The sequence below is a fragment of the Cygnus olor genome, chromosome 3 (assembly GCF_009769625.2).
Source record: "Cygnus olor isolate bCygOlo1 chromosome 3, bCygOlo1.pri.v2, whole genome shotgun sequence".
In the NCBI taxonomy this organism is placed as follows: Eukaryota; Metazoa; Chordata; class Aves; order Anseriformes; family Anatidae; genus Cygnus; species Cygnus olor.
This window is the reverse complement of record NC_049171.1, coordinates 97,022,061-97,044,660: the sequence shown is the minus strand read 5'-3', so window position 1 is coordinate 97,044,660 and position 22,600 is coordinate 97,022,061. Positions and strand designations below refer to the sequence as shown.

The window sequence follows — 22,600 nt, the reverse complement described above, 5'->3', positions numbered from 1 at the left end:
TCCCCGTGATAACAGGCTTTTGGTTCCTGAGCACCACCATCCAAACACCTACCTCCTTCTTTATACACACATATTATATGTTTTCTGATGGATTATTTATGGTCATGCTTCCCACAGCACTGGGCCTTTACCTGAGGTCAAAACTCATGTTCCCTCCTAGCAGAGCTGTGCAACCCTTTCATATTCAACTTTTAAATCCAGTGAAGTTACACCACCTTAGGTTATTTAAGGATCTGACCTCACACCTAAGTAGATTAACACTGCTGCTCATTAGCTGTGTTAGAGAATTGCCCTTCTCTTTGGCTCGCTCATGGACCCCATCTCACAACAAGGTTTGATTGTGAGACCTCATTCCCAACAATTCACAGCATAGAAGAAAGTAAATGCCATGCACACGTCAGGATCATATTAATCAATTTAAAGCTACGCTTGTTACTGGAACCCCTTCTGTATAATCTTAATTGCATTATTTGAATTGCCAAACCTTGATCTTGTATATACATATTTTTAAACCATGTGCTGAAGAGAAGCGAGCACAGCTTTGTTTTCCAGCAGTTCCTCCCTAGGACTGCTGGGCTACGTGCTATTCCTGGAAACAAAGCCCAACAACTCATGCATCACGTAGCATAATCTAGGAAGTGTTTGGCTGGACACTCACTTCAGTGAGGATACCTGTTGTAAGCAGGGGGAATGGCTCCATTCTGAAAAACCTTATCTGCACAGACTTGCAATAGGATACCTCAACGAAAGAAGTGGGAGCTAATTATCTTCTCATTTTCTTCAAGACAAAAAGCATAATGAAATCGAGAGTTACTACCCTGACATCACTTAGACGAGGGACAAGAAAGCAAATCCACGTTGTTTAAAGAGTATAAAATAATTAACCTCAAAAAAAAGGTAAAAAAACAAAAACACCCTAACAGATCTCTTATGTGCACCATCAGGGTACACAGGTCTGAGGCCTAAAGAAAAATACGTCCATATTTTTCTGTTACTGGATATAACACACTGTGTGAGGAAAAGTAGCAGAGAACACCATTTCTTCTGTGTCGGGAATGCAAAATATAAGATATCAAGAACACAATATATCCATCACTCCTACTGAACAAAAAATAACTGCAAATATTAGCAACAGATACAGATAAATATATGTATGATAGGGGAAGGACACAAGGGGAGCTATTATGGCTAAGATGAGGTAAATTCTGCACGTTTTTGAACAAACAAAAATCCATCATACTCACAGGAGCAATCCCTCATAATTCTGGAGATCCTGGGCTAGAATCACCCACGTTATCAAAAATGTCAATACTATTATTTAAGAATTGGGGTCATTTGTCTGTGCCTGTTCTGTCAAGGACCAATAAACTATTTTTGCAGCAGCTAATGCACAATTTGACGACAAACTGCACTGGCAGCATGCACAGGGACAGTGGCACCATTCTACCTTTGGGCCCCACTTTTGGAGGGATGGATCTAGGGGGACTAGTTTGCCATTTGTGAAGTGTACAAAAATCAGCAACATAAATGGAGACATGTAAAGGAGATACTGTGTGCCCAGGTCTACATTCCCACAAAACTAGGGATTGGACTGTGGACAGAAATATCCCAGAGAGCTTAAAAAAAGTCATGCTGCCTCTGGAATAGGACCACAAAAAAGAACGTTCTATGTTCTAAAAGTAGGAATTCAAGCAGCAACACTGCCCCACATTTCACTGGAGCAAGAGCAATACTATAACTGCAGAGATCTCTTCAAACCAGCAAGACTAGTTGCCATTTCTGGTGGTGATGAAATGCAACAAGTGGATTACTATTTATTACAGATTCAGTACTCTCTACCCTGAGAGTATTCACCTTCTCTTAGAAGTGTTGTTGTTGTTGCAATGTTTCGACAAAGCTTCACAGCCCTTCCTAGTACAAACATAGCTAAACTTAACATTAGAAAATCTAACTCATTCATATATCCTCAGAGGAACCTGTCCTATTTAACTGCAGAAAAGCACTTAGAAAACCAGCACTTCCATTAGCAGTCTTTGCAAATAAACCTTGCATTCTGCCAGCGAGCTGCTGACTGAAGTCTCTATACACCAGAACATGTTGCACTGGAGACTGAAAGGTTATTGAATGATAGCTGCTTTCACTGACATGAGGCTCTTAATAGGCTGCTTCACTGTCCCTTGTTTCTCAATGTCTTACAGCAGCAATGCCCAAAAGACCGTGTAAACGAGAGAATTCCCAACAATTCTCTTGTAAACAAGAGAATTCCAAGATGGATGCCCCACCACTTGGCAGTGCTAAACTACTTTTCCTCCTTCATATGTTTGAGCTAACTTTTCCTCCAATGGCTCCTGTGGCAACTTCCCTAGCTGGCAATCTCCAAATGATTAAGGTTTCCAAATTACAAGTAATTACAACTCTGTGACATAAGTCTGAAACATGTTTTTAAGCCTTGTCCAAAGAAAAAGATTACTATAGGGAAAGCAGATACAAAACCCGCATAAAGACTTTGCTAAGGACTATTATTTAATGTCTCAATTAGAGAACTATAAAACTTTGCTAAAGCAAATCCTAGAGGGGGTACACCTACCAAGCAGAATAAGTATTTTCTCATTAATGAGTGCTACCAATTGACTCATCACTATCTGCATTATTAAAGACCTCAGAAAGCCATCCGTATTTTTTAAAATACACTTTTGTCTGTTTATAGCTTGCATCGATTCAGAGATGCTGTTTTCTGCAAGTTTACTGGAAACCTACACCTTCATAGCAAACAGCTATGTTTCAGTGACAAACAGCACACTGCTTTGTAAATAATGTAACTGTCATCGTGCTAGGATATACTATTTAGAAAGCAGATGCAAAACTCAGAAAAACGACAATTAAATTGTCACAGAAGGTACTTTTCAGTACAAATATAGCAAGCAAACTGAAAACATTTAACTAAAAAGCAAGAGCTGCCTACTGTTTATAGTTCTTAAAATAAAGGTGGGAAAATGCAAGATGAGGCAGATAACACTGAAAAATGAGATCCAATCCAACAACCCTTAGCAACAATTTATCTATTATCCAAATTACAGAATATCGTTTTCAACACTGAGCCTTGAAAGCCACACTGCAATGCTTTCTGGGCACTCATGCTACACACGTTCTTGGAGCTCTCATTTTCAACTTTAGCCATTTAACTAGATAGAGCAAGATACGTGGTAAATTCCACCCATACATGGATTTCACCATTTTCCCCCGATACGGTGCTAGAATCTGTAACAAAAACATATACACAGCTCTTCAGGCATTCCTTGAACATAAACAGTAGCAAAACATATCTTTTCCTACTCAAAAAACAAAACATCTCAATCTTTAACATACAACATGCAATGAAACAAATCTTGGCTCAGCCCACTGAGAAAATTTTTGCTCAAGTGAACTCAATCTTCTTTTGAACATCAAGACCTTAAGAACAAGCTTAAGCCCAGACCTCAAACTTCAATGGGCTGTCTTGCGTTCACGAGCTGTGATTTTAAGCTTTAACCATCTGCAATGCAGCAAACTAGTAGTAGCAGCTTTCTTTTCAGTGTAAAAAAAGCATTCAACTAAAAAGGTAAAAAAAAAAATTGGTGTTATTTGAAAGAAAAAATATGAAGACTGTCAAATGCTTTTATATCATGCGTTTGACAAGCAATTTCTCGCTATAGTAATAATAAGCTGGACTTGTGTATACATAAAGATATCTTTATCATATTCTCTGACACTTGCTTAAGGACATACAGGAATTTTAACACTTCATTTTTAGATAAAACACTTCCAATTTCTGTTCTGTTTTCTTCTGGAATGATTCAGCAATATCAAGTTGTCTTTTGGTTTCCTACATTATTAGGATAACACCTCACTTCAAAAAAGAGTACTGTGAATAAGTGGTGTTTCCAAGGCTGAACCCTAAACCTTCTACCTGCAAAGTATCTCCTGCATGGAGTTGCAGGGAGAGGATAGAGCTTCCTCCTATCCATAAGGATGGAGGGAATCCAGAATCAAACTCTGACCCTCTCAAAACCAGTAGCAAAACTCTCATTGATTTCAACAGGAGCAGAAATACCTGGACTGACTCTGGACATTCTATATACTGCAGGATGCAGCGCAACATTGGTATATTTCCTTACAGAGACATTCACCTCTGAGAAAAAAAAAACAAACATCAATAAAGAGTATACCAGAGTTTCACCTATGGAGTTAAAGTTACCAGCTGGGAGCTCAGTCTGGAAATGGATAGCAAAAATGTTTTAAAGCAGGATGGCCCCTATGAACACGAGCCGGCAGTGTGCCCAGGTGGCCAAGAAGGCCAACGGCATCCTGGCTTGTGTCAGGGATAGTGCAGCCAGCAGGACCAGGGAGGTGATCGTCCCCCTGTACTCTGCTCTGGTGAGGCCGCACCTCGAATCCGGCATTCAGCTTTGGGCCCCTCACTACAAGAAGGACATCGAGGCCCTGGAGCGTGTCCAGAGAAGGGCTACGAAGCTGGTGAGGGGCCTGGAGCACAAGTCCTGTGAGGAGCGGCTGAGGGAACTGGGGGTTGTGTGGTCTGGAGAAGAGGAGGCTCAGGGGAGACCTCGTTGATCTCTGCAACTACCTGAAAGGAAGCTGGGGGTTGGCCTCTTCTCACAGATAACTAGTGATAGGACTGGAGGGAATGGCCTCAAGTTGCACCAGGGGAGGTTCAGGTTGGAAATGAGGAGACATTTCTTCTCAGAAAGAGCAGTCAGGCACAGGGACAGGTTGCCCAGGGAGGTGGTGGAGTTACCGACCCTGGGGGTGTTCAAGGAGAGGTTGGACGTGGTGCTTAGGGACACGGTTTAGTGGGTGATACTGGTGGGGGGGGGGGGGGGGGCTGGTTGGACCAGATGAGTTTGGAGGTCTTTTCCAACCTTAATGATCTATGAGAAAGCTCTTTTATGGACTGCATAAAAGATTTTATGAACTGCTAGTGGCCTCCAGCATATAAATTAGATTCCTGATCTAATTTGTTTTGTTGTTTTGTTCCAATTAAAACACTCAACTTGTATTATATCAGAAAGCCTGAGGAAAGCTTTAATGATTCTAGAAAATGAGGTTTTTTTTTTTAAAGCAATCTCCTGTCCAGAGAAACAAGCACCACTCCAAGCAGGCAGTCACTGCTAGTGTCCATGTAAATTTACACACAGGTCTTGGGTACACAGGAGACGTTAAGAAAGAAATTAGTTCTTGTTCCTCATGTATGCCTCACACTGGATTCGGTTGATACAATTAGGCATACACTTTCTTGAAAAGAGCAAATCTCATTTATATTCTGTTAATCTCTCCTAGAACCCTTCAGAAGAAATATTGCTTTAATTTTCTGCTTTCCACGTTTCTTCAAAAACCTGCAGTATCTCCTGGAGAGTGGATGAAGCTTAATGCCCATTAGTGGCAAACTCCCGTAGGGTGAGTTTTCCTTCAGTTTTCCTTGAGCAAGTCTTGCCAAGCAGAGCGACTATCCAATTACTATGAGAGTTCCCTATCCTTCCTGCAAATGGAACAATGAAGTTTATTAATAGCTATTACTCATTTTCTGTAGTGGTTGTGAGCAGACAAAGTGCTGTCGGCCAAATGGGAGCAGCAGTAACAGTTTGTATCTATGCTGAGCTCATGTCCAATACTACAAAGAACGTGCTTTGTGGGTGATAAGCAGTAGGTGGGCTTGACTTGTTCATTAAAAAAAGCCCAGGAATTTCAAATTACAGTAACAAAGCAGTCACCATGCAAATAAATTTCCAGTAATTATGCAATTTAGACCGAAGACGGATTAGGGTGCTCTGTTATTGCCTCTTTTTACACTCTAAAGTGACAAATAATAGATTTTCTCTCCAGTGAAAAGATTTATAGACCCTTTTAAAGCTTTATTATAACCAGCAAATTGAGCTGTATAGTAGGTAAGAAGTGTAGCATACACTAATTTAGCTGACGTCAAAAGCAGTTAACTGTTGTCTCTGTGAAGCAATGCCTAAGCAGTCCAGAACTGAAGCATCTTTCATGTACTCAGGTTACATATTGCTAAAAACAATGTATCATAGATCAATGCCTGGCTTTAAACATCATAGGAGCTAATGAAAAAATACAACAGGTCAGTAAATCAGGAAAGATGATATTTTTCAACTTAGAAATACGTTATTTCAATGCCAAAAAAGTCTAACAATTCTGGAATTAAATACTCAGCTGCTGGGCAGGCAGCTTAACTATTCTGATATTGGCAAGCAGGTTTACTATTTGAAGGTTATGTTTACATCACACCACACATGCACGATGCAATCCAACAGTGGACATCAGAAAAAAATTGTCTTTCAGTGACAACTAGGGTACACTTGTGAGAGACCTTTATTTCTTTAGGCCTCAGTTCTTAAAAAAACAAAAAAAAGGTGAAGCAAGTGCTAAGCATCATTCTTATGAAAGGCCAGCCATCTCAACACTTTGCATATTCTTATGTTCCACTGGCACTAGCAGTACTTATGGATTTGCTTAACTCAGCAAGTCCATTTCAGTCCCGTCCCAACAGAGATGTTAAAATAAAACCCTGGCATCACTAAATCCAATCACGGGTTTGACAGGGACTTCAGCAAGGTCAAAATTATACCCAGTATTTTTATCCCATCTCTATGAGGAAATTAACAAGAATGCCAATCAACACTCCACTGTCTACCTTCTTATTCAGGTACAGCTATGAGCACCATACCATCTATTCTCTAATTCCCCAATTCAGCATGTGTGTCCAAAGAGGAGAAACAAAACAGATCTAACTGCCTTTCTAGGGTTAAAATTGGCAAAAAGAAGGTTTAACATGGCTTACAGTCACTGAGGTATTTCTGCTTCTACACACTTCGGTGATACCCATTTCTTCTGTTCACAGGTTTCGATATAGTTTCCCCTTACTCACAAGCACCAGGCCATTTCAACACTGCAGATGTAATTCTATTTCATCTAACTATCCTTTTCAAGTAATCCTCTTCCATATTTAAGAGATCACCTTTGAAAATATGGTATGGGGAAAAATACCTTTTGATTTTTAAACAGAAATGGTGTGACATTAACATTTTTTTAAAATGAGAACCTGTGAGAAGCTAGATCATTAAGATACATTTTTGTTTTACCTCATAGAGTCTCTGAAACACACTGGACAACTTCTTTTAAAATCAAAGGCTGCAAATAGACCAGGAATGACATTCCTAATCTCCACAGAAAAAGGCAAAGATGCACAAGCCTATCTTCACTTTTCTTGCTTCTCAGTGTCAGCTGCTGCTTAAGTCCCATCAGAGGGCATGGAATAGAGAGCTTTCAAATAATAGCTGTCCAGAATTATAGGATAGATACAAAGCAAATCACCTCAAAATACCCGATGCTCTTGCGGCTGACTGCTATATCATTTATAGCACGTATTTTGAGATAAGGGTTTTGGGAATGTGCAAATTTTAAGGTGGACAGGCATGAGAAGAGGAGGAGCTGTGCTTCTACAAACCTCATATCAGTCTCTTACCAGAGATAACAGGATACTTGTGCCATGCTACTTCCATCCCATGGCATGTCAAAACGTATCTGATCAACGTGTCCAACGTCTTTGCAGAAAAGCACTCAACACAGTCAGTAACGTAGCATGGAAAAACAAAAATGACAGCTTTTTTTTTTTTTTCTTCCTTTTGCTCTTTCTCCCCATGAATGGCATCTGGGCTAAATGCCTAAAACTATGAACTGACAAGTTTCTTTGTGTAATACATTGCCGAAGTCATTCATTGATAAGTCAAAATTGACATGGGTTTTAGTTGTATGCTATTATTGCTTCTCTAGTTTCCACACCCTTACTTCTCCACTAGGATATTTTCCATATTGAACTAATTTGCCATTTTCAGCAATGCTCTAACAGTAGCACGTCTTTTTTTTCCTGTTGCACTACACTGTTGGCTACCATGGTGAGAAGCTGCACAGCAAATACTGGCCTTGATCAGTTCTTCAAAAGCACTCACAAGCTTCCAACAATGGCGGTTCCTCTCATGCCCTCCAATACCTCGCTTTTACCCTTGGTAACGACAAGTTTTAATTCCTCCTGACTTAAACAGGATACAGCAGACACTAAAAACTAAGTTGGTGTGCCAATGAACTGCTGCCCTATCTGGCATCAGGAGCTCAGAACCTCCTTTTCACAATTATAGTCAAACTTTTGAATAGTAGTAACTTTATCATGGATTTATTAGCTATGCAACTGCATATTTACCAAGATGATGATATCCTGGTGAAATGAAACCATAGTAACACATTCTACACCTGTACTAGCCATGAGACTAGAAACAAGATTGCTAATTTTTTAATCAAGACAGCCTCCCAAGTCAAAGAAAATGCAGATTAGGCAGAATCTACTATAAAGTAGATAATTTCTTTTTAATTACAGCCTCTATTTATAAGTCTGAATGGACACAATTTGGTTAAGTGTTTAGTATCATAAATGGGGAAGCAGAGTACCCGATTTGTTTTTCTAATACCTGCTTTGCTTTTCAGCTCCAGAGAAATTTTAGACAACAAGTTGCGGTATTTTTGTTACCGTGATTGAAAGCTCTTCCACCTGCTATATTACACAGTGAAACATGTCAGCATGCACTGATTATAAGTTACACTGGTTCAGATTTGTCACATCAAAATCTTTTATTGGTACGCTGAAAGGACACCAGGTGGTGGTGCAAAACTCTTCAGTAGCATATTTGTATTCCTTACATTGTGACATTCACGTTGTCTCTCTCTTCAGGCTGTCTTATCTACTTCATAATCTGCACTGCTAATAACTTTGAGACATTTAAATAGCAATACTGGGTCTTTTGAAAGCCTACCTAGCATAATACCCTGTGTCTGAGGGTAGCCTACAGTAGCTTCTCCACTATGCCAGGTAGAAGGGTAAGAGCAAGCCAAGCAACCACAAGCAGCCACGCAGATGCCAGACATGTGACAGTGCACTCCGTCACGTAACTTGGGTTGTTCCACTCCACTCCATTTCCCAATCCTGGTTCTAAGAATCTTAAGGAAGCTTTACTAGGCTATCATTTTATGAAAACAGAATCTGCTACATGCAAATCTTACCATCTTTAAATTATGAATGTTTATAACATTGTGCCTATTTGAACTGCTCTATGATGAAGTTGTTAGAAATATTCATTTAAAAATCCATATATTCAGAAAACTACCAAAAAATATTTAACATTTCAAGGAAAAAACATCACTGCTCATGAGGCTTCACAACACAAGTTATTTGCTTTCGCCATTTTTTCCTAGCTTTTAAGCAAAGCTCATCACTTCAACACTCGCTGGTCTAGGCCAGTCCTGTCCAGTCACACATCTTGGAAACAAAGGCTATTCCCATTTCTAAAAACTGATGTTCCTATACAGCACAACAAAACACAGAAAGACTGAAAGCCTCTGGGTAGTAGCGATTCATGGGTTTAACTGTAAAGACACAAAGGCATCATAATTCAGGGATTCACAGGGCAAGCTATGTGAGATTTCTTAGATAATTGAGAATGCCCCATAATTCACTAGCAGCCATAGGAAATGCTACTATCCACATGGCTTTCAGAGAAAGAAATCAAATCAGCAGTACATGAACCGATTTTTCAACCTACAGAGTAAACAAACAAATCCCATCCGTGAAATCATTTTATTATTTCTGGCATCGATTGTTTGCTACTTATATGAACAAAATATCTGGGCAAGTGGTAAATAGCAGTTCAAGTTTTTTTCCTTCTGTAAAAAGATAATTAAACTTTATCTGTTTAGATACTAGTTTCAATTTTGTTATAAGAAAGTGTTATGAATATTTTGTAAAAGAATGCCAGATGGTTTTATTGTGATATACCACACCCATCTTTGCAGGCAAAAATGGGTATACAGAGTACTTTTTGCACTGTCTGTTACAATTACCTGACAGAGCAGCATCATTAGAATTTGTGCTAAAGTTCAGATTCATCTGACACCTCCAGAGCAATGTTCAGATTCCCTGGTATAATAACTGGGAGAGAAGGAAAAAATGGTGCTGTTTGAAGCTCTGCTTGCGAAGGCCAGCAGGCCAAGAGATGCAGCTCTCAGGAGACTGCCCAGTAAAAAACAGAGATTTCTAAATTAACTCTGTAGGTCAGAAGTTCAGTTCAAATCCTTTCTGAAAGACAATTTAAACCAAGGAATTTGTAGTAGCTCAAATAATTTTTTAACAGTTCATCTGTTTTATCCACCCTATTTATGCTGCATTTCTTTGAATACTTGATATCAATAGTTGCAAACTATTACAAACCATAAAGCTTGCCTATTACAACTAGCTTCAAGCAGGAAACAAAATGAAAATCTCATCCCATAAAGCTCTGATAATAACAGGCCCGCTGTTTTTATGACTAAAATTAAAATTTTACTCATATCACAAAGCAGTCGGAGACCAAACAGGGAAAGCCCCGTTGTGCTAGGCTCTAACACAATGGAAGAGAGAAGCCTCTGTGCTGAAAAGCTGACAAATCTAAGTTGTTTTAGGTAATGTTTCTAGAAGTCTGGGGTACAGCCTACAAATGGGCAGGCATGTACGTGACTGTGAAAACACACACGTACGTTTTTATACATTTACTGTCATAGATCAATAATAAATTTTCTAAAAAGCAATAATGACTAACCTCCACATTTTAGTGAAACTGTGCATCAGGCTCACACAGCAAGGAAGAGCTGGAGGTTTGAGTCCATCCATTCGAAGGAGGAGGGCAGGAACACCATACAGAACCAGGTACTTCACATAAAAAAATAATACTTGAGCTAAAGCCAGGCCACCTAAAAAAACAAAACCACCACACCAAATTCATACCTTAAACAACTCTTTAAATACTTTTAAAGTCTGTTGATACTGATTACTTCTCAATAGAAATTATTCAAAAAACTGAAGCAAGCACTGTTGTTTGATAGGATATACAACCCCTGATTTTGTAACAGATATAGGACATGGAAGCACATGCAGTTTGACTCTAGGCACACACAAAACAGTACTATTATCCTAATACAAAGGCATAAGTAAGCACCTGTATTTCCACTTCCAAGATCTCTTTGGACTGTGGGCACTGACGTCTACAAAAAACAAATACGGACTTAGGCTGTATGAAAAATCAGAACTTACTGATACAAGTGATGAATGCTTACCCCAGCGACAACAAGCTTTCATCTTTGGAAAAAAAAAAGTCAATACTGGACTTGTACAGCATCCTGACCTGCATTCTTCACTTGCTCCTCCCAAAGAGCTACAAACAACAGTCATCTTTGCAGCTCATCCTGACAGCTTCACAAACAGCCCATGCTATGTAGACTGTACCCCCTGCAAGACTCCCAAGGTGATCCCTCCTGACGCAGCTGAGGCACAGCAAAACTGGAACTCCATCTGGCATAATACTGAAGGTACAATTCTGTTTTAAACCCACAGGACAAAGACCTCAGCCTAGAGTGCTTTAGTTGCCTGAGTGCCAAAAGAGAAATTTTGGTGGTGTGCTAGCTCACTGTAACCCCAGGATATGGCACAAAATGCAGTAATCTTACACAGGTGAGATGAAAATCAGACTGGCTATTCTTACAGATTTACCGTGAGTCACAGTCCTAGAGTAAAAAATATAGGATTGGCAGTAACAAATTCAGGCACCCTGAAACTCAGCCTGACAACTACCAGCACTGACAGCTCATAACTTCATGCCGAGTCTCACGATGCTTGGCCTGTTTCCTCAAAAGCATGTAAGGTTTTGACAGTGACAAGAATCACTAACCATCACTAAAAAAAAAAGGATAGTAGTAGTAAGTTTCACAACAACGGAAGAAAACTTTTTTCCTTTTTTTTTTTTTTTTTTAAATATACACAAGCATACACAGAAAACCCAAAACCCAAATAAAGCCCAGATATGACTCAAGTTTTTGAATACCGGGATTTGGTGGCAGGGTGGAACGCACAGGAGAGATGATGATCTTTTAAACAACTCTGAATGCTCAGACTTGTAAATAAAACAAGATGGTTCATATCAGTATTCTAAATATTATTCTGCCAAGTAAAACGGAATTTGACCAATAACCATCAGAAGCAAAACTTTATAAAAAGCAGAGGGCAATACCTTCATTAAAACAGATGGGAGCTCACTCCTCCAAGAAGTTGCTCTGCCTTGGGAGAAATTTCCCTCTGATCGTCAGTTGATACTAAAAAACTAGTCCCAAAGGAGGGGAAGTGAAAATTGTGTCATTTGGTAGAGTAAAAAGCTATAAAATGCCATTGTTATGTTTCCTTCCTTTCCACTGTTTTGCTTTTTCTAACTGATACTAACTACCTTGCAATTTGTTTGCAATACTTTAGATATTTAATATAATTTCAAAACCTTCAGCACACTTTCCGTAGAGCCTAAATTTTCAATCTGACTCCAGCAATACAAGCCTGTGAACACCTAAATCATCTGCCTTCCCCCAGCACCAGCGCCAAAGCATCCCTTTTGCATTCTGCTTACTAATGGGCACATGGCGAACGATGACCTAAAGTTCAACATTAAAAAATTCATCAAATATGTAACAACCTAGGGTAAAATTCTGGCACTAGCAATGTAAATTGGAAAACTCCTGCTGGCTTACACATGGCCAGCATTTCGCTGCTGCAATACACCATTTTTAGTTTTAATATCATCATCCACATGCATGATATGAGAAACAGTTGTGCCATACAAGATAAAAACTGATGGTAGAACAAAATACCTAGACATGAGTCTTATAGTATTTTCCTTCAGGGAAGCAGTCATCTAATATTCAGTAACATTCTTCCCCAGAGGAAAACAAACAATCAAAAGCACAATTTGGATACTAGCCAGTTAGCTACACATTAGATTACTGCTAAATCATTTATACAGCCAACTTTCTGGTTTAATTCCCATCTCATTCAATTTCTCATTTCTTTTATGACAAATTTCTTTGGAGAGCTGAATGCTGACACCCACACAAACTGATTATGGAGATCACAGCTGTCTGTGCATTGGTGAAATTCAAAATCCTTTGGCTGTGCACGATGGATAAAGATTTAGTGACCCAGACCACCACCCTCTTGGGACAAAATATGATGATGAAGTGTTCAGAGTTTTCAGATATAAAGTTATAACAAACAAGTTGAAAAAAGGGAAAAAAAGCATTTACACCATCTCTAGTACTTAATGTAAGTCTGAGTTGTTGTTATTGTTAACTAGCAGACAGCTCAACAGCACTGGTATCTTAAAAAAGCATAGGCAACACATCACTGACACCACTGCCTGGCACATACTGGGTGCTTTGTGTGTGGCAGTTCTAATGCTCATAAGATCAGTGATGTGAAGGTCCCCATCAATATGTGAATGAAATTCTTGATGGTCTTCAACTCATCCCAGCTGTGCGAGAGGTCTGGGCCACACACGGAAAATCTAAGAGCAAGGTTCACAGCTGCACAACAGCTGGTCTGCACTGGCAACATGCACAGGCTTTAAACCTTTGCATACCTGAAATATTCCAGCTGCTTTGTATTTGCTCCATTATACCACAAAGCAGCCAGAAGTACACTGCTTTATCTGATACAAAACCATGAAATAAAAGAAATTTAAGATCAATGCTAAATTTCTCAAATTCATTATCAGTAACACACTTCGTTCTCTAGAGTTCTATTTAAAGCTTAAAAAGAACTCACACAAGAACATTATCTTAAATTGGAAACAAAGCTGAGAATCTATATCAAGTGTATATTAAAAACACTTAAGGGAAAAAGCATTGCAGCAATGATATCTATTCCCTGGAATAAATGGTCTCAAAGGGTTCAGAGTCAAGGTGAAGTTTAAGAACTAAATGTATTACGGTTTAAAAATTATTGAGCTAAAGTACCCATACAATGTGAACCCCGTGCACTTCAACAGTCAAGCTGCTTGAAATCCCAGATTAAATTAACTGACTTGTACAGAGATTGATATTTTCAATTTCTTACCTTGCAATCCTTATAAAGCATTCCAGATTTTCACTGACTTTAAAAACACATTTCTAGACCTTCAGCAAAGTTTTACCTTCTTTAAATTTACTCCAAAACTGCATTTCATAACTTTATTAGAGCTTTGTTTTAAGAATAATTAAAATATTCACAGGGCTGGTTTTGTTTGTATAATAATTTTTGACAGAAATTATCACATAGATCATTTCTATAAGTTAATGACAGAAAATATTCATATAGGGATTAAAAACCATTTTTCCTGTCCATAAAACATCACCAAAACGTATTTATGATCAAGAATTTTAACTTAGCTTTCAGTTTTATTGGTGATGCATGAGCCTGACAGCACAAATTTCCCTTTTTCACAGCTACACTGACCTGCAACATTAACAATTGTAGATGCTTGTTTCTGTCAATAAACAGGACAGGTAAAACTAGAAAACACATATCAGACAAATATGCAGTCATTTTGAAAGGGTTACTGACACGCGGCACAGGTCTAATAAGAAACAGACATTTACAATGGCTCAGAACTTGTGGCCATATCATCAAATTCAAAATATTGAGCTTTGGGGGTCATTTACCCTTTCTCATATTTTCTGCATCTCCTCTCTTACAGGAAATATATATATACACACATACATATATACGATGCATGGATTTCCTCACAAATGGATGCATTTTATATATATATATATATATATATATATATATATATATATATATATATATATATATATATATATATATATATATATATGATGCATGGATTCCTTGACCAATAAAATTCTCTTTACTCAACCAATAACAGCATGATTATTGGCAATCTTTGTGTGCTGGGCTACAGCATCTTCTTCCTAACATCACTCTCCCCCCTGACAAGAGCCCCACGGCAGGACCGACTCTGACCTTCCCGATTTGGTACTGCCCTGTCCCCTGGTCAGGGGGACAGCACCCTCTTGTACAAGCTGCACTAACGTGAATTACCGCACAAGTGACTGCTCAGTTCAGTTACCTTGTCCCTATCCACTGCAAAAGAGGACAGTACAAGAAGCACCCTAATTTCATTAACTAACAAACAGAAACCAATGCAATTAATAATTAGGCCTGTATTGCTCAGCAGTGTCTTTCACTGCTACTTGGCAGTGCTTTGAAAGAGGTGCCGGCTCACAAAATCAAGATGAACGATGGAAAGAAAGAAAATATTACCGGGATTCATGCAGCCTGGCTTCACAGCCCAGCCTTCAAGAGTACACGAGAATAAAAACCCAAAATGTATGGAGCGGTGACAGGAAAGTCCATCCCACAATGTTTTCCCTGAATGCTGCGTACTTCTTTTAAGGCAACAAAGTTGAACAGATGCAATGATGCCAAAGTGAAGTTGCTTAAACAAGGCTGAAGGTCTGGCACAGACAGGTCTTCCAGATCACTTAAAAAAGAAAACCAGAAAACTTTAAAGGACAGACATACCTGAAAGCTACCTACGTACCTTAAATACTCCCAAACACCTACAGTAGGCATTATGTTCTAATATTTGTGGGAAAGAACTCTCTAAATATATCAGCAGTTACCACGTGAGTAACAGACTAACCATAAAAGTAGGTTAACTACTAATATTATCTGAAATTTTAGTCTGCAGGGGGACTTACAAAAATCTAGCATTTTCCCTCACTACTTTTTTTTTTTTTTTGAAGCACTGAACTAACTACCCAATGTTTCAGAGAATAAAAATCTTATTAAGATTTCTGAATCATGTTTATACTCCAGTTTCCAAAGCAGACACAAAGATGCCAAATACTTTAATCAGATTTTCCTTAGCAGTATCTTGCAAGATAACAAAAAATCTCAGATTACTCTGTTAGTGGTTCATTACTATTTAGATGGATGCACAGACACCCTAATTTCAATACCAAAACACTGAGTGCCTCTTAAGAATGAACTTAAACTCATTTCCTATTTATAGGCTTATTAGAAAAAGAACCACAACACATCCAAAACAGCACTCTGCATCTGACTTGCACAGACTGCTCTGTGGGTCTTGCTTTCTCAAAGAGAAACTTACATGCACTTCTTTTAACAAATCAAAAATTAAATTCACCAACTACAAATTCAAGCAGGTGGCTCCACCTTTGAGCAGATCCTATCACTTCAGATTGTTTTTATGTAAGCAGCATGATGTTCAAAGAGAATTTCATTTCAAAGCACTGGAACCTAATTAATAATAAAAATAACGATAGTTAACCAGCACAGTAAGTTGCACATGCTTCACTAGAAAGAACAAACGGCATATGGTTAAGACCAATACAGTAAGCCCAAAGATCACTCATCATACATGCACACATCTCTCCATCAAAGAAACACCTCTGACACAAAATACACATACATACAAATTCCTGGTCAAATATATTTTTAAAAGGACGTAATAGGAAATATGGAGGACGACCTGAACTTATTTATACCTGAAGGTACCCCTAAGAGTCATTTGCATGTCTAAAAGCACTTCTAACCAAAGCCAGCTCTCACCTCCTCCTCCACATAGGAGACTAATGTCTCCTTTTGGATGTTATTCTTGCTAACAAACGTGAGCCACTGGTAAAACAGAACATGACTGTGTACGCGGCAGGAAATTACACTTTCTTCAGACCAGTACGATGCAGATTTTTGTTAATGCATGTGGCATTTGTATTCCAGTATCTGAACTAGCGGCCCGTGTAATGCTGCAGTCAGTCAGTTGAAAACATCTCAGCCACTCTGGACATGAGCAGTCAGTCTGAAAGGCCACATCAAAAATAGCAAAATATATTCTGCTGTTATCTCTGATACCGCTCTCTCCCCATCATTCTGCTGCACTGAAAATAATCAGAGGCACCTGAGCTCCAACCCTTTTGGTATCAAAAACAGTACCACTGCCAGCATGGCAGCTCATGAGGCCCTCCCATTTCAGAACTGAATTCTTCCTGCATTATGACCAGCCCAAGCTCAATGCTATTTAAGTACAGAAGTTTAAAGCAGCATGTGGGAAACACTACAGGAAACAAAATTTACATGTCAGGAGCAACATGTGGTAGAAGAAATTGTGACATTTATGGGCCACGTGAGCGTTGCAGTATGGAGCAGAGGAGCAGATAGCTTGAAAAGACAAATCCATAACAGTTTTCTTTGTATTTTTAGCCAATGGCAGAGGTGCATCCAACCCAAGGCCAGCTTTTTTCATGTTTTAGCTGGCAGAAATCCAGCTAAAAATAATTTTTCAGAATGGAAAAAATTGAATCATACTATAGATTTTGTACTGCCTGAAGAACTTAAATAATGAATGTCCATTTTCTCTTTTAGTAGAGAATCTCTTCTACGTAATAACAACAACAACATGAAGAATAATTTTACAAAACTGCTGTTCTTCACAGGACCCTCCAACAAGGACTCCAACCATTTTTCATTTAAACTCCCCAAAATCCAGGAACCTTAGTTTAACAATGCACTTACTTTTCTACTCATTAAAGACTGATGCACAGGGGATGCAACTTGCTCTGTCTCAGTGCAGGTTGTTGACTATGTACTTCCACAGCTCATTGATTCACAAGGCATGAAAGTAAGCTGCCTTTCTGATAAAAGGTATACTCCAGTGACTGCCAGGCACAAATTAGGAAATGTAGGGAAAGATGTAATCCAGGAAAACACAGATGATGGGAAGAAAATTGAAGATTTTACCTTTAGATGAACTACACATACACTGTCTTTAGTCTTCTGCTCACAGTTTCCAGTGTTATTATCACCCAAATTAAGACCCAGAAGCTTGTCCACTACAAATACAAACGGCACAAAACAGCCATTGAAGAGAATTCACAAAATATTTCAATTACAGCAGTTGTTCCATCTATAGTACAGTAACTACTCCAGTGAAAGACTTCATCTACCCAATAACTGAGACAACGCTTCAGTCCCTGAAAAACTTGTGTAACAAATCCTGTTAGAAGCCATTTATAAACACATCAAGGACAAGAAACTAAATGGGAACAGAGAAAGGGGTTTACCAAGGGAACATGATGCCTCACCAATGTCACCGCTTTCAGTATGAAGCAATGGGTGCTTTCAACACACAGGGAGGAGCACAGATGTTGTGCACCTTGACTTCAATGACAACTTTCACACATTCTGCCATAGCTTCCTTATCACCAGAGATGTGAGACATGGTTTGTATAAGTAGGTAACATGTAAGAAAATTTGGCTGGGACTACCAGGCTCAAAGCACAGCAGTGATCAGTGATGCAAAGCACAGCTGTTGGCCACCAGTAACTAGTGGCATCCCCTCAGAGACCACAGCTGAGACCAGTACCACTCACTGTCTTCATTAGCAACCTGGGTGACAAAACGGAGTGAACATTCAGCAAGTTTGCTGGTGACACCAAGCTGAGGGAGCGGACAATACACTGAAGGGAAGGGTTGCTATTCAGAAGGACCTGAAGGTGACAGGTCCAGAGAAGTGATCTTTTCCCTGTTTGGCACTTGTGAAGCTGCAGCTGCCGTGTTGTGTCCAGCTGTGGGCTCTGCCCTCACAAGAAAACCACTGACATACTGGAGCAAGTCCAGCAGAGAGAATCACTAAGACAGTTGGGGATAGAGCACATGACACACAAACAGAAGCTCAGAAAAGTGAGTTTGTTTGGGTTTATGTAAATAAGGTTTACAGGAGCCTTATTGCTGCCTAAAACTTGAGGAGAGGTTACAAAGATGGAGCCAGTGCATAGCAATACAACAACAGGTAACAGGTTGGAACATGGGAAATTTCAGTTCACTATTAGTTCACCATGTCTGAAGGACTTTCTGGTTCTGGGCAGTTTTTGTTTACCGTGACACTGGTCAAATACCAGAACAGGTGCCCAGAAAAGTTGGGAAACGTCCATTCTGGCAGCTGTTCAAGACCTATCTGGACAAAGCCCTCAGCAAGTTGGCCTAAACAGACCAGCTATGAGCAGGGCACAGGCCTACCTCACCTCTGGAAGACCCTTCCAACTAATGATTTAAAGTGTTCTACTGATATACCATTTTTCCATGGTCTAACCTTGCTGTTTCACAATGCCATTCAGCACGAATAATTCCATGCAAAGACACATTCAAACTCCTCTAAAAAAAAAAAAAATACAAAAAACACTCTCCTAACTCATTGCACCAGTCTGCGCCATACTGCACCTCGTCACTACTTCTAACACCATCACTGCCGCTACCAAGGACACTAGCAGAACTGCTCCAGGGGCTGTGACAGACTACTCAGTTATATTTGAACTGCAGTCAAAGTTTGCTATGACACAACATGAACACCTACTATCACTTCCAAACTTTGGGGGAAATTCTTCCAAATTCTTACTATTATATAACGCTGACTGCTTTCACCATTAGCCTCCATGCTGTCTTGTGGCAAAGAATTTTAAAAGCCATGTGTACATTGTGTGAATGTATTTCCTGCTTGGTGGGTACTTTTGTCGTCTTTTGCTTCCAGAGACTCTCTATCCTCACAGTAAAAAAGAGCAGACAAAGAAACAAGGATGGTCACAGAAGAGAAGATAGTTTACATCGGAAGTAAAGAGACTGGAGGATAATCAACAAATCAAGGGTGAAGTAAGGCTACAACAGCCTCTGATCCTTTAAGACACTATGACAATAAGTGTCACAAGAAACACGTAGCCCAGCTGGGTTACTTGGGACACAAGGTGGTTTCCTCTGTGACAGGAGAAACTCTCTGCTGATTTTCACATGTTCACATTCAGAAGAGTAAGAGAATACACAGAACTATGTATTTGCAAATTAATCAGAAAGTATGAGGTAATCTCATCTCTAGGCAAGAGTGCTGTTACTATAACGCAGGTACTGACTTGTAAATAGCATGGAGAAAAGAACCTGAACATTTGATATAAGAGGATCTTCGGATTAGCTGCAGGTATTAAAAACATACATGCACTCTTTTGTATATTGTTGCTTCCAGAAACTTCTAATTCCTTCCAAACAAGAGAAAAACATTTCTCTAATTGGGTCGTCACACATTGTCCCATGTTATATACATATATATATATATCTCATGTATTTGCATGGCAAATAAAACCATGCACTTAGTTATGTTATTTTAGGTAATTTTAGCATTTTTCTTGTCATTTGTGGCCACGTAAGTTTAACAACAGTGAACAGTGGAAGTTTTTAAACAAGCAATGTAACTCAGTCAGGTTTTATTTCTTTGCTATCTCACTTCACAAGAACGCTACATGAAGCGATCCAGAACACTGTGTTGCTTTGTGATTCTCTGAGGTGTATTCTAGCCAGTATCAATGCCCTTAAGATCCCTTGAGCAAAATCTTATAGCACTCGTCTTTACCTGAATTGCTGGTGTTTAATGCCTATAATTCAAAGATGTCCCAGAAGAAAAATGGAGATGCAATTACAATTTCCCTAATTAGAGTTGACTACAAGACAGCCTAACACCTTTTCCCCAAATTTAGCCTGTTATAAGGGGCAAATATGTATCACCTGATGGAAGTAGATGTTCCATGCCATCTTGAAGCTACTGTGGGTTAAATGGGAAACAAAATGAAAAATAGTAGTTGAGAAGGCTAATATACCATGCAGTTGATCCTTTTGAGACAACAAGCTTCTTGGTCTCATGACTCCATTATACAATTTAATTGGTTTTAATAACACAGAATATCAAGTAACAGAGGGGAATACTTGGCTCTGTACAAGAACTGGTATAGAAGTATAATTAAGATCTATAATGACCTAGGTAAGGATCAGTAGAAAAATATTAGATACCCTTACACATATCAGTGATAGAAGACAGCCTGTGTAATTACTGGGATAAAACTTGCAGAGAAAAAATTTTAAAGAGTGATAGATTTCTGCATATAGATTCTGCCACAAAATCTTATTTGAACTATCATATTTGAGCAACTGCTTTCACTACTAAGACAAAGCTTAATAAGTGTGGGGTTACGCTCTGAACATAGTTCTTCTAAAGCAGGGTCTCCAAAGGGCACTTGTCTCAATTCAAATGATTGTATCTTGATCCAGCGGTTCTACAGTCCAAACTACTTCTACAGTTCAAACTTGCTTTAAAACAGGATTTCATCACCTGAAATTGCCTTGAAGTACTTTCTAAATATCTGCTCAAAACCAGCTTTAATTCTTAGGATATAACACTCAATTCCATTAAATGAATATACAGCCTACTTTTTTTTTTCCTCTGAAAAGTAACATGTGACTGTGCACCGTTGTTTTAATCAACAGTTAGAGGCTTTCTTCAAGGCAGGGAGGAAACTGCCAGTAACACCAAACCTGGAATACCCCGTCCCTAAATCTGTAACCTTGCCTGCCCTGTCAGCTGGTCAGTATTTACCAGGTTCCATATGCTCAACACCACCACAAAGCTTTCTGTCACACGTACAGACAATGCTGGGAGCTAGCTGATCCAATTCATCAGTGAATTCATATTTACAACAGAGATGCAAACTCAGAATCCGCTTCCTAAGTGGTGACTGAGCGGGGAGGAGTGAAATGAACCATGGAGACAATCCACTAAGGCTTACTGCTCTGTCTCTTTTTATATACATAGTATATATCTGTATACAAAATTATATATATGTGTCTACATGCATACATGCAGAGAGAGCACGCACGCATTGCCCTCTACTGGCCAAAGCCTGGTATGCAGTGGTCCTCCTCTTCCACCACATCGCTCTTAAGTGAAGTTTAATGAATGCTTGACAGAACCACACCAGTATGTGATACCAGTTCCTGCTACTCGCTGATATAATAAGAGGCATCCCCTTCAATTCAGTAAACTTCAAGACTTTCTCCAAGCCCACTTTTAAGGCTTGGCATTTTGCTGCTTCCTTTCCTCCTACGTGGTGATATACGTAGCAGGACAATAGAAAATCATACAAACCATGCATCCAAGTGGCTTACAGGCTAGCCTGTTTCTATCTACATACCCACAAGCAAAGCTTTTACCATATTATGTTACATTCTTAAGTGCCCATTTTTGCCCTCACAGTTAACCATTTTAATCAAATACCAGGCTGCTGGGAGGTGACAGAAGAGGAAGACAAGAAGGAAAAAATGAACTAAGGAGAGGAATAGACAATTACTTTCAGGCTAATTTGTTTCTAATTTCTTCCCTCTACTCTTGATAAGTATAGTCATTTTATGTTTCAATATGAATATGAACATCAAAGACAGAAGAGATCAATAAAGGGTGCGAGATGTTTTGATTCTTAACATCTCCCTTCCTTCTTCCCTACACTGAACAAATTTTTTGTTTTAAATGTCCACTTATATGTAAGGACTAAAAATGCACACATACATTAGACAAAAAAAAAATTCTTGAATTTTGGAAGCAGTTCAATAAGTTCAACAAGTTCAACTGTAAGCTCCTTAAAGAATCTGCATGTTATCTGAATAGTCTGTAATCATCTTCCTGACAGTGAGTGGCCATAATGTACTATTCGTAAGTACTAACAGATGGACATAAAAATAAAAGTAAACTGGGGTTCTTGGAAGTGGGGGGAGAAGGATGATTTCTTCACTGTTTTTAAT

At 39.0% G+C, this 22,600-nt stretch overlaps 1 protein-coding gene and 1 long non-coding RNA gene across 4 annotated transcripts in view; both read right to left on the bottom strand.

The window, feature by feature from the left end:
* The window catches only part of HHAT (hedgehog acyltransferase), a 165,393-nt gene that overhangs the window by 127,301 nt on the left and 15,492 nt on the right, over positions 1–22,600 (bottom strand). For 2 of the 3 annotated variants that reach the window (XM_040554067.1, XM_040554068.1), the window contains exon 8: positions 10,692–10,842. The exons of the other annotated variant lie outside the window; for it this stretch is intronic. In XM_040554067.1, coding sequence (XP_040410001.1) covers positions 10,692–10,842 — 151 coding nt within the window. The remainder of the gene's footprint in view (positions 1–10,691; positions 10,843–22,600) is intronic. 3 annotated transcript variants of the gene reach the window in all.
* Positions 12,185–22,552, bottom strand: LOC121068692. The gene is made up of 3 exons (XR_005819035.1): positions 16,122–22,552; positions 15,233–15,452; positions 12,185–12,245 (listed from the first exon to the last, which is right to left on the bottom strand). It is a non-coding gene; the product is annotated as an uncharacterized LOC121068692 (long non-coding RNA).